Source organism: Chiloscyllium punctatum, chromosome 42 (genome assembly GCF_047496795.1).
Source record: "Chiloscyllium punctatum isolate Juve2018m chromosome 42, sChiPun1.3, whole genome shotgun sequence".
Taxonomy (NCBI): Eukaryota; Metazoa; Chordata; class Chondrichthyes; order Orectolobiformes; family Hemiscylliidae; genus Chiloscyllium; species Chiloscyllium punctatum.
The window spans coordinates 24392109-24405787 of NC_092780.1; the positions used below are offsets into that span (position 1 = coordinate 24392109).

General features: G+C 41.8%; 1 protein-coding gene across 2 annotated transcripts in view; it reads left to right on the plus strand.

Moving 5' to 3' along the window:
- samd14 (sterile alpha motif domain containing 14) overlaps positions 1-13679 on the plus strand; it is a 214208-nt gene that overhangs the window by 16738 nt on the left and 183791 nt on the right. Inside the window, exons 1-2 of one of the 2 annotated variants that reach the window (XM_072561667.1) lie at positions 8-101; positions 284-336. The exons of the other annotated variant lie outside the window; for it this stretch is intronic. Coding sequence (XP_072417768.1) covers positions 297-336 — 40 coding nt within the window. The 5' untranslated portion in view covers positions 8-101; positions 284-296. Of the gene's footprint in view, positions 1-7; positions 102-283; positions 337-13679 lie in introns of those variants that run through there. 2 annotated transcript variants of the gene reach the window in all.

Genomic DNA, 13679 nt, shown 5'->3' on the forward strand with positions numbered 1-13679 from the left:
GGAAGGAATATTGCTGGAGGGCAATCATTAAGAGCTCTGCTAGCCCATAGAGTACAGTTGCTGGGAGATGCTGTGATTAACATGCCGTGAATCTGCCACAGGTAAGTTCTGATTAATTATTATGGTCTATTATTTTCCCTCCCCCACCCTATATCAGTTCACAGCTTGCATGCCAGCTTCCATCGTTCCATGGAGTAGAGTTGTACTGATTATTTTAGTTGGCCCTGTATGTTAGGCCAGAAATAAAGCCCCTTATCTGATGGCCTGCTTTTCTTATCCACAGTCCCAGCTGCAACATGTCTACCACAAAAGCAGGTGATACGGATGAGGTTTTTGGTGAGTAGATGCCGAGGTATTTTTCAACTGAGCCTTTTAACCATTTCCAGAAAGCTCAGCAGAACAAATTCTGACTAAGAGGCATGTTTCAGCTCTAGCATCTTCACTGTCCAGTAGTAATTTGATCTGATTCATTCAATAATTAAATCATTTTTACTATATGACAAAGAAATCCATGAAAAACAAACAATTCTTATTGTAACGGCACCAGACTAAAACAAAGGTTCTATAAGTATGAATGAGGTACTGATCTGACATCTAAAAGCACAACAGATAAACTGTAAACCATTACCTAACAAGACAGGATAATGAGGAGCAGTTTATGAGATGTACATATGTTTGCATTATGTCTCAAAGATAATGGTTGATCTTTTAACTACTTCATGTTAAGTAGATAGCACTGATGAATTGTTTTTGGATGTGAAAAGGAACTTTCTTATTGAGACTGGTCAGCATGATACAGCCTCTTCTGGCAATACTCTGCTTGTGTGACTGAAACAAATGCTGTTTAACATGAAATAGCTTATGTTTGATATGATTGTCAGCTTGATAGCTACAAGGTTTCTTAAAACATTGATACGATGGAAGTCACTCACTGATACCCATTATATAGTTCATCTTGGTAACAGTCATGTGTGGTTATGTTGTAGAGATAGCAAGTAAAAAGTAGGTGGAAGAAATCAGAAAAAAAATCACAGGTCAAAAGATTTAACAAGGAGCATTGTTTGTCAATACTTATGTTAAATGTTTTAGATACAGTTCACGTCTCTGATGGTGTAATGAGGATCTGTATAAACTTCACCCATGTCTGGAATTGTCAGTGGCAATCATTATGTCAAGTCTTGGATGAATTGATAAGGTAACCTGTAAAATGAACCAACCACATTGTTACTTGAATGAGTTAATGTATTACTTCTCCAATTAGTCTGTGACACTTCTTCCTCAAAAATAATTTGGTATATTCGTGTGAACAACTTTAGTAGGTCCTACATTAATAACATCATTGAAGCGTAGTATGGTGACTCATGCAGACAGATTTTCTTTTTGGTTAGCAGTATGAGAACAAACCAAAGAGGGCCTAAATTGAATTTGTTTAATTCGCAGAATATTAACCAAATAATTGGGTAGCTGAAGTCTTCCCAACCAAGATGATATTCTCTATTTGAAAACTGCAGCTTATTATCACAACTGGGACTTATTCACATACAGTAATAACTGTGGCGCTACATCTTTATGATTCCCCTTAGTACTTCTGGATCCTAACCACCGAACAGCAAATCGAGTCATAGCATCATAGAGATATACAGCAAGGCAACAGATCCTTTGGTCCAACTCGTCCATGCCGGCCAAATATCCCAACCTAATCTAGTCCCATTTGCCAGCACTTGGTCCATATCCCACTTAACCCTTCCTATTCATGTACCCATCCAGATGCCTTTTAACTGTTGCAATTGTACCAGCCTCCACCACTTCCTCTGGCAGCTCATTCCATACATGCATCACCCTTTGTGTGAAAAAGTCCTTAAGTCCTTTTTATGTCTTACCCCTCTCACCCTAAACCTACCTCTCTGGTTCTGGATTCCACCACATGAGGGAAAAGACCTTGTCTACTTACCCTATCCCGTCCCTCATGATTCTATAAACCTCCATAAGGTCACCCCTCAGTCTTCGACGCCCCAGGGAAAACAGCCCCAGGCTATTTAATGTCTTCCTACAGCTCACATCCTCCAACCCTGGTAACATCCTTATAAATCTTTTCTGAACCCTTTCAAGTTTCACAACATCCTTCTGAAAGGAAGGAGATCATAATTGCATGCAATATTCCAAAAGTAGCCTAACTAATGTCCTGTACAGCCTCAACACGACCTCCCAACTCCTGTACTCAATACTCTGATCAGGAAAGGAAGCATTGACTCAACATTCAAGGAGTTATGAACCTGCACTCTAAGGTCTCTCTGTTCAGTATAAGTCCTGCTAAGATTTGCTTTTCCAAAATGCAGCACCTCGCATTTATCTAAATTAAACTCCTCAGCCCATTGGCCCATCTGATCAAAATCCCGTTGTAATCTGAGGTAACCTTCTTCACTGACCACTACACCTCCAATTTTGGTGTCATCTATAAATTTACGAACTATACCTCCTATTTTTATATCCAAATCATTTATATAAATGCCATTATCATTTTGCATATTTGCCAACTGCTTTAGAACTCCCAATAATTATTTGCAAACACTGAATCACTCAAATCAATAGCACTATTCTTGATAGGATACATATCAAGGGGTCTTTTACTTTTTTGGCCACAGGAGCTTCCTGTGGCTAGTATTTTGTTAGAAATAGATGGTATTAATGCACCACACTTTGAATTAACATTTTTTTTAATGTTACTTAAACCCATGCAATTTTTCTAATGATCCAGTATCTGTGGACATCATTTTCTGTCTGCTACGTGTACATTTTCCTTTCCACAGTTTTTCTGACAACAGCCACTGCTGTATTAAAATGCCATTGCGATCACGAAAATATTAATTGTATTTCCACTAGTCAACCTTCTATATTATGTTGCAGTTAATAATATGACCCCTTTGCCTGCTGAAAGTTCAGTGGCTCTCAAATTAATTTGCATGTTTTCAGCATGGATGATAAACCGGAATCAAAGATGTGGGGTTTGAAATCAAGTTAACCCTTGCACTTTCCCATTTTGTCCAAACAGTTGATGTATATTCAATTTGTGAGTCCATAGTGCATTTGGAGGTCCAGTTGGACAGATAAATCCCAGGATTTGTATATTGAGGGTTGCTGCCCCAATCTGCAAAAATACAGCAGAGGCACCAGTCCTAACTATGAGGATTTAGAAGAAGATCTTGGCTTTTGCAGGTGTTCTATTACAGTTTTGCAACATGTTATTCCTCTCGGGCTCTCAGGAATGCTGAATGGTCAAATTGTACAGGTGACCCAATGCTGCAAAGGTACAAGTGAAAGAACTTAGACTATGTCAAATACTTACCCCAATTGCATTACTTCGTAGGAAACCTATCAATTTGTAGGTGGATATATTATGCAACAAGCCTTGAATCCACAGAAACATATAATGGATGGGAACTTAGCAATAATTGAGTCTCTGCCATCTGTAGGATATTCTAGACTAGTGGTTCTGGCATGGGACTGGCAATCCTAAATTAATGAGCTCTAATCATGGCATGTTCTTCAAGTAAAGTCGATAAAGTAATTTCTTGATTATAATTAAGAAAAATAACCATGAAAGCTTTCAGAGAGTCATAAGAAGTTAATTGGTTCACTCACTTCAAGAAAGGAACCTTACCATGGCCTTTGTATGATGCCTATTTCACAGTAATGTACTTAGTTTTTAATCAGCTCAGGGAAACTAGGAATGAGTCTCCAGGTACCTTCTTCTAAGGGCCATCCCCAGTTATTCTGTCCTTATCCTTCACCTATCTTTGCACACAGTGTGGCTATGGGGGATGTGGGGGGTGGGTTGGGGAGGGGTGGGGGGGCGCTGCAATCAAGCTGCCCAACTTGTTCTACCGACCATTATCTTTTAGGGTCTGCATTGTTAATAATCAACTCAGCTCTCCACATTTTCCTGCAGAATGCCAATTCATTCACAAATGAAAATCTTGCTCAGTAATTGATTGTGGACTTTTACATAGATGTCCTGACTTTGACTAAGCTCAATTCACCCTCATACCTTGCCTATATCTTTCCAACAGTGTCTCAACCTAAACTGTTGCTGTGTTAGATTATCAATTCACTCTTTAGTCTTTCTTCCTACTTCTGTCATATCTTTTTCTCTTACAAACACCTCACCCATTTCCACATCTTCTATAAAATCCTCATCCTCACCAACTTCATGCACTCCTTTGAGTTCTGCCCCACATATCCTCTGTCTCCTCCTCGCTCACACTTTGCAATATGGCAGCTGAATGTTGGTGGCATGCGTTGTTTTTTAAATTGCACCTTGATCATACCTCTGTCATTTCCATGCCTTGTCCTCCTTAAATCCTTTCTTCTGATATAAACGTGGATGTCCATATTCACAGTCTCTTCCTCAACCACACCATATTATTCATGCCTCTCTAATTCCCAATTGTCTCAGTCACAGACAAGACATCTTTATTCACTTGCTTGGACCTCTCAGAGCACACATCCATATATCTCCTTGTTACTCTATTTCCTCCAGTTCACTTTCGGAGAAACTCTTCCCTCAAGTCATATTTGCAAGTTAAAGCTGCTAGCTGCTGAGATTTGACCCTTCCATTCCACTAGTATTTCTGCAGATCCAATCTGTTCAACATTCTCCCACATCTGTGATATTTTTGTGTCGAAGAAGGCTGCCACCATTCCTCTTTCCCTGTCTAGATTGAAAGTATTTTAGTTTTACAGTGATAGAAGAATAAAAATCAATGAGTCTTAACAAGAAGAGACTCTTAACAAGGTGCAGCGTAGTCCATGAAAGCTATTAGGTATAAGTTCTAGCAAGTTAGACATTGTAACCAGGTCTACTGGGAGACATATCTGAGACATGTCTTCCCAATGAAATCCAGAACCGTTCACCTGGATTCCCCAACAAAGGTGATATGACATCATCAAACTTAGTACAATTTAATCCTATGTCTAACATTAATACTTTCAGAACAAATACCCAATACAACAACTTCAACTTTGATGTGTCTCTCCAATGAAACCTCTGATCTATCTGATCTTAGCCTTTCTTCTGAGGGTAGGGATAATTCTAGTCCAAAGAATGAAGACTTATACATATCTGATATACATTTGATATTTCGATGTATCATCAGATCTGGTTAGTTCATATCAAGAAAGCAGCTTTGAGCCTCATTGTTCACTTGAAGAGTAGCCATCAGTGATGTTAACTCTCATTTCTATTCTGCACAATTAACCATTTGTTTAAAACTTTCTTTCTTTTCCTCTTCACCTTAATGTTGAAGAGTCAAAGGAATACACAAATTCTTTGTCACAATGACAGTCACTATCCATTCATTTGTCTTTGCTGCTTTTCTCTGCTACCTTAGCTCTAATCCTGTGTTTTTCTATCGTCTCTTACCTATTTTCCCTCATGCCTTCTCTGAACTCATATCATTCCTGGAGAAGTTGGACTTTGTGTCTGCTTTCTAGACATAGAATAAGAAACATTTTTCAGTCTATTGTCCATTTCCTAACATGCATGAATGTTGTCCAACCTGATATTGGGTTGATGATTTCTCAGGAATTGGTAATAGACTCCTTGCGAAGCCAAGTGAACGGATTATTACACACTTTAGGATTTCTGGCTGACATTGCAGTTGTAATTTAAAAACTATTTCTTCTTTAGAATTTGAAATATCAATTTTGTATTCAAAAGGAAGGGGGAGTGCTGATTCTCAGTACCACTCATCACTTCCCAAATGTAGCATTGTCCATTTCTCTTGATTTAAGTTGCTGCACATTACAACAAGGCCCAGTATCAGACCTGCCTCAATTTTACAAACTAGGTGCCAAATCCATGCCGAGAGTGCAGTGCTGGAAAAGCACAGTGGGTCAGGCAGCATCTAGGAACAAGACAATCGACATTTCAGGCATAAGCCCTTCATCAGGAATGAGGCTTGTGGGCTAAGGGGAATGAGAGATAAATGGAGGGGGGTGGGGCTAAGGGAAAGGTAGCTGGGAATGTGATAGGTTGGTGAAGGTTGGGGGGGAGGGAAAGGTGATAGGGTGGAGCAGATTGGTGGGAAGGAAGATGGACAGGTCAAGAGAGTGGTGCTGAGTTGGAGGCTTGGGACTGGGATAAGGTGGGGGGAGGGCAAATGAAGGAACTGGTGAAATCCACATTGATCCCATGTGGTTGGAGGGTCACAAGGCGGAAGATGAGGCGTTCTTTCTCCAGGCATCAGGTGGTTAGGATTTTGCAATGGAAGAAGTCCATGACCTGCATGTTCTTGGTGGAGTAGGAGGAGAAGTTAAAGTGTTCAGCAACGGAGCGGTGGGGTTGGTTGGTGGGGTTGTCCCAGTGATGTTCTCTGAAACAATCGGCAAATTGGCATCCTGTCACCCCGAAGTAGAGGAGAGCACATTGGGTGTAACAGAGACAGTCGATTACGTGTGTGGAAGCACAAATAAATTTCTATCAGATGTGGAAGGATCCTTTGGGGTATTGGATGGAGGTGATGGGGGAGGTTTGGGCGCAGGTTGTGTACTTCCTGTGGTGGCAGTGGAAGGTGCCGGGAGTTGGGTGTGGGATGGTGGGGTGTGGATCTGATAAGGAGTCGTGGAGGGAATGGTCTCTCTGAAACACAGATAGGAGTGAGGTGGGAAATATATCCCTAGTGGTGGAATCTGTTTGTAGATGGCAGAAGTGGTGGAGGATGATGCAATATATCCGGAAGTTGGTAGGGTGGAAGATGAGGACCAGTCCTTGTTGCATTTGGAGGGGTGGGATTCAGGGGCGGAGGTCGGGAAGTGGAGGAGATGCGCTGGAGGGTACATCAACCACATGGGAGGGGAAATTGCAGTCTTTGAAGAAGGAAGACATCTAGGATTTTCTGTGATGTATTTGGTCTTCCTGGGAGCAGATACATTGGAGGTGGAGGAATTGGGAATAAGGGATGGCATTTTTACAGGAGGCAGGGTGAGAGGAGGTGTAGTCCAGGTAGCTGTGGAAGTCGGTGGGTTTGTAGTAGATGTCCGTGGTGAGTCGGTCATCAGAGATGGAAATGGAGAGGTCCAGGAAGGGGAGGGAGATGTCTGAGATGGTCCAGGTGAATTTGAGGGCTGGGTAGAAGATGTTGGTGAATTTGATTAACTGTTCAACCTCCTCAAGGGAGTATGAGGTAAAATCAGGGTCAAGAGTGTGCTGCTGGAAAAGCACAGCTGGTCAGGCAGTATCCGAGGAGCAGGACAATCGACGTTTCAGGCATAAGCCCTTCATCAAGAATGAGGCTTGTAGGCCGGGAAGCTGAGAGATAAATGGGAGTGGGTGTGGGGCTAGGAAAAAGCATCTGCAGTCCTCACTTTCTCCTGCCTGATCCGTGCATCATGTCTACTAGAAGCCCAGGAATGGATGAGTGGAATTAAACTCCTATAGTGTTTGAATGAGGAAGTCTTGATTGGAAAACACTTCCTTCCTTGCTCCATTTGAAAAAGTAAAATAACCACTTGAATTTAGATGACACTTTTCATAACCACCACAAAGGTACATTTTTCTGCTCCCAGAGATGGCAACAATAATGGTAGGTGTGGTGACTGAATCGAACAAGGCTGCAAAACATCAGATTCCTACCATGGAGATAAATCTTAACGATGAGATCCTCCTGACTCAGAAGGTGAATCCTCCTTCTCACTATCACCTAATATGCATGCATTTGTCTCTCAATAATTGCACAACGTGCTGGAATTAACTTTACCTTCCCAATTAACTTCTGCCCAATGGTAATACTCAATGCTTCAAATATTCAACTCCACATAAAATATGCATGTACCTATTGGCATGGTCTTCACTTCTAGTCTTCAGCCTGCAGTTACCTTTTCTGCTTTTACCAAAACCTCAATGTTCAGTGAAGGGTGTTAGAGAACAAGCCTTGCTGAGAGTCCTCTGAAGGTTCACAAACTTTATCCTCAGATGAGGTGTGTGCAGAAGGTTTACGGCTGCAGTCCCTCAACACTGGTGCCTCTCAAGAATGCATTCTCAGCCCCCTATTGTACTCCCTGCACACCCACAACTATGTAGCCAAATTCCAAATGAGTGCCATCTACAAGATTGTTGACGATACCACTATGGTAGGACAGATATCAAACAACAATGAGTCAGAATACAGGAAGGAGATAGAAGGCTTGGTGACATAGTGCAGTGGTAACAACCTCTCGCTCAACTTTGGCAAAACAGAAGAACTGATCATTGACTTCAGGAAGAAAGGAGGAGGACATGCCCCCACCTACATCACTGGGGCAAAGGTGGACAGGGTTGAGAGCATCAAGTTCCTCGAAGTGACAATAACCAACAATCTGTCGAGGACCTTCCACATAGACATGACAGTCAAGAAGACACAACAATGCCTCTTCTTCCTCAGGTGGCTTAGGAATTTCGACATATCCATAAGGACCCGCACTAAATTTTACAGATGCACCATAGAAAGCATTCTATCCAGGTGCATAATGGCCTGGTATAGCAACTGCTCTGCCCAGGACAATAAGAAACTACAGAAAGTTGTGTGCACAGCCCGGACCATCAAGGAAGCCAACCTCCCATCCATGGATTCTATTTCAATGCCATGGAAAGGCTGTCAACATCAGAGGACCCCTCCCATCTCAGTAATGCTCTTTTCCAACGTCTTCCATCAGACAGAAGATACTGAAGTTTGAATGAATGCACCAACAGGTTCAAGAACAGCTTGTTTAGACTGCTGCTTGGAACTCTCTAATTTCAAATCATATCGATCTTGCTAATGTTGACCTTGCTTTGAGTACCTTCTGTGCAGTGTAACATTGTCTGCCTCACTCTGTCTGAACACTCCATGATCTGTGTGTCCTTACATGCTATGATCTGCCTGTACCACTTGCAAAACTAAGCTTTTCACTTTCCTTAGGTACATGTCATGACAATAAACCAACTCAAATCAAAGGTCAGAAAATGGCCACTCAGTGAGCACCATACTTTAATTCAAAAGTGAAAAAGTTTGAAATTGACTCATTCTCAGTCAATGAGGTGACTTTGTAGTGTATTCATTGTTATGATACAGGAACCATAGCAGCCAAACTGCACCCAGGCAACATCCACAGCAGTAATGTGATCGTGATCAGGTAGCTGTTTCCTGATTTTGACTGAGGGATAAGTATTGATTTAAGATAGTGGAAATAATGGTCTATTCTTCATTCTCTATACCTTTTACATCTAAGCAAGCAGACAGGTCAGGCAATCCTGCAGTTCCTCCAGCACCTTCCCTGTATCTAGTGAAGATTGGAAAATAATCCTCAGAGCATCTGCTATTTCCTCCCTGACTTCCTTCAATATGCGAAGGAACAACCATCCAGCCCTGATGACTTATCCATTTTCAAGGATTCCAACTCCTGTAACATTTCCTCTCTCATTCTGATTATTTTGTCCAATATTTCACAGTGCTCCTCTTGGATTACTATATCCACATCATCCCTTCCCTTTATGACTGCAGAGCCAAAAACTGTATTTAAAACTCTTCTCATATACTCTGCATCTTCACGCAAGTTCCCCCCTCTTCATCTCTGATGGATCCCACTTTTTCTCTCACCATCCTTTTGTACTTTATGTACTGGTAAAAAATCTTGCGGTTTTCCTTTGCTTGCTAATATTTTTTCATGATGTCTCTTTGATTTGCTTCTTTCTTTCTTTACTTGATCCCTGTACCTTCTAAACTCCTGTTGTGAACCTGCAGTGTTGAGTTTTTTGTGACCATCATAAGCTTTCTTTTCCAGTTTAACCTTCCCCTGTATTTTTCCAGATAACCATGGGGGTTTGGATTTGGCAGTACCATTCTTGTTTTCAGAGGGGGCATGTCTGCTTTGAGCCCTGAGGATCTCACTTTTTGGCGCCTCCCACGAGGTTATCACTGATAACTCCTGATCAGTCCTGTCCAATCCACCTCAGCCAAATGACTTCTGTTTTTTAAGTTTGCCTTCCTCCAGTTTTAAATTTTTGTTCCTGATTTATCTCTGTACTCTTCCATAATAATACTAAATCTAACTGACTTGTGGCCTCTATTCCTGATAATGGTTGTCCATGTCACTTCAACCACTTGCTTATCTTCATTGCCTCGCCTCTCATTGGGCTTGTCATGTACTGTTTTAAAAAAAAGGTTACTGGACTCAGTACATGAATTTTTCACCCTCAATGTCCCTTCTATTGTGAAAACCCAGTTGATATTGGACAGTTAATGTTTGCTACCATTATTGCCCACTTAATCCTACAAGCAGAATTTTTTCTGCATATATGTTCTTCTTACTATCTGGGGTTCTGTAGTGTACTCTTAGTTGTGTGTTTTCCCCTTTTTCTATTCCTAGGCTCAACCTAAAAAGCCTCATTTGTTAACCTGCTTAGTAAACCATCTCTTCTCGAAATGTAATTGATTCTTTATTCAATACTGCTTCCTATATTGTTACCCATTTCCAATTCCTTCTGTTGTTGTTCCCCACTTCCAATTCTTTCCTTTATTGTTACCCACTCTATCGTATATGAAACTCTATCACCAGGGATATTGAGCTGTCAATTTGTTTCCTGCTTTAGCCAGGTTTCCATTATAGCAATGGTATCCTGCTGCCATGTGTCTACCTGTGCCCTTAGTTCACCTGCTTTGTTTTCAATACTCCTTGACTTAAAGCACAAAAAGCTCAACCCCATCAGTCTCCTTTTCTGGATGTTTTTCAATCCTTGTTCCATTTGTCTTTCTCAGTTGCTAACTACATCACTAACTAATATCCTAATTCATGTTTCCTGATCTGAATCTGACCCAGCTAAATGTATACTTTGGTTCCCATCCCTTTGCTGTACTATTTTCAAACTTCACCAACTGAACTAGCGAAAAAAGAACCTCGTAAGGATACATGCCCTAGCTCTGGCCAAGTGCAATCTGTCAGGCTTGTACGGATCCCACCTTCCCCAGAAATGGTCCCAATACCTCAAGAATCTAAACCCCTCCTTGGTACACCATTTCTCCAGCCTCACATTAGCCTGATCTATCCTCTTATACCTGCTCTTATTAGCACATGGCTCTTGTGGTAGCCTAGAGATAACTACATTTGTATTTATCATGAAGTGCTATGGCAATAAGTGTGACTGAGCATGAGTCAGACTGTGCAACTACTGATGTGAATGCAATTAAACCAACAGGACAATCAGTATGAAACTACATCAGTGAAAAAAGCAAAATGTTTCCACTCACTAATGACTTTGAAGAGTCTTCATTCAAAATGTCCTGGCATTCTTCAACCTAGATTATATCTAGTCTGAGTCCACTGTGTACACCATGCACAATTGAGCATCTGTTAGTACTTACTAATTACTGGAACCAGTGTGCCATAAGGATGGCTGGTGTGTGCCATAGAAAATATCATGCTGTTGCAGCATAGAATGCACCATGTTGAGCTGTAGACTGTACAGCTTGGAACTATAATCAATTTGTGTGATATCTGTCCAAGGGTGTTCAGAAGTGGAGGTGAAAGAAGATAATGTTCAGTCTCCTCTGTTAGCCTCCATTTGCCTGACAGCATGCACTTATCATTACAGTGAGCTTGTAAATATTAATGCAACAGACAGACAATCATAAAAACACATGTTTTTCATACCAACAAAAAAGCATACCAAAGAACAAATAAAGCTTACGTTTATTTTCTGCAGATTCATGAGAGGTTAGAGACAAAGAGGGCAAGTTGTCTGCAGAAATGGAATACAGTTTGTTGTAAAAACAGTCAAAAATAATTTGCTTGAGTCAAGGAGATTTTTTTTCAGTGGCTCATGAGTCTGTGGAATTCTCTTCCCCAGAGAGCAGTAGACATTGAGTCCTTGAATATCTTTCAGGCAGAGGTCGATAGATTCTTAACTAACAAGGTACTCAAAGGTTATTGGAGGTAGGCAGAATGTGGAATTAAGGTCACAGCCCAATTAACCTCGATATTATTGCATGGTGGAGTAGATTTGAGGGACCAAAGGGCCTACTCCTGCTCCTATTCATGTCTCCATGTTAAGTAGAAATGTATGAAACCTTTTTTCCAAGCTGAAAAAATAGTGCGCAGTAGTGACTAACAAGTGTAGCTAATCTTTGTCTCTCATTGTCATTGACAGTAGTTAAAGAATGAGCAACATTGTTGTTCATTGTTATCCAAATTTGTACCCAATCACTGAGGAAGAATGCAAGGCCAAAAAGCAGAGGCCAGTCGTGTTGTTGAAATTGAGTGCTGCTCTGAAAATGTACAGATTTTTCTTTTTAATGACGATTAACTGGAAGAATATTGCAAGCATTTTCAAAGGAAGGGTCACTCGACACTAAATTTTTAACTCTGCTGAGCTTTTCCAGCAATTTTTGTTTGTCCTTCTGATTTACAGCAGTTCTTTCGGTTTTTATTGCAAGCATGTTGTCTGCTACCAAAAGAGTACATTTTACGCCAAAATTTTAACTGCTAAGTTAGTACATGGTTTCTGGTTGTCACATTCTAAGCATCATACTGTCGACAGCTATATCAAGTTTGATAAGTAATGGTACTGGATGAAAGTGGTCATTTGGAATATTTGGGACTTGAAATTCCTCTCAAGTGTTCCAAAGCAGGCAGTTTGGGAATGGTTACCAATACGATGTACAGCCTAGGGCTGCATTTTACATTGCCCTGCTAAGAATGACTTTGACAGGAATGTGGAACCATGTGAAGCAGGAGAAGTCACCAACTGAACTAGCGAAAAAAAATCCGTAAGGATACTTGCCCTAGCTCTGGCCAAGTGCAATCTGTCAGGCTTGTACGGATCCCACCTTCCCCAGAAATGGTCCCAATACCTCAAGAATCTAAACCCGTCCTTGGTACACCATTTCTCCAGCCTCACATTATTCTGAGAAGGTGTCAATGCACTACCTTCCCACCCACAACCTTCCCACTCTCTCCAAAGCTCAACACCATGACATGGGATTAGTGGTGCTGGAAGAGCACAGCAATTCAGGCAGCATCCAACGAGCAGCGAAATCGACGTTTCGGGCAAAAGCCCTTCATCAGGAATAAAGGCAGTGAGCCTGAAGCATGGAGAGATAAGCTAGAGGAGGGTGGGGGTGGGGAGAGAGTAGCACAGAGTACAATGGGTGAGTGGGGGAGGAGATGAAGGTGATAGGTCAAGGAGGAGAGGGTGGAGTGGATAGGTAGAAAAGAAGATAGGCAGGTCGGACAAGTCCGGGCAAGTCAAGGTGACAGTTACTGAGCTGAAAGATTAGAACTAGGGTGAGGTTGGGGAAGGGGAAATGAGGAAACTGTTGAAGTCCACATTGATGCCCTGGGGTTGAAGTGTTCCGAGGCGGAAGATGAGGCGTTCTTCCTCCAGGCGTCAGGTGGTGAGGGAGCGGCGGTGAAGGAGGCGCAGGACCTCCATGTCCTCGGCAGAGTGGGAGGGGGAGTTGAAATGTTGGGCCACGGGGCGGTTTGGTTGATTGGTGCGGGTGTCTCGGAGATGTTCCCTAAAGCGCTCTGCTAGGAGGCGCCCAGTCTCCCCAATGTAGAGGAGACCATATTGGGAACAACGGATACAATAAATGATATTGGTGGATGTGCAGGTGAAACTTTGATGGATGTGGAAGGCTCCTTTAGGGCCTTGGATAGAGGTGAGGGAG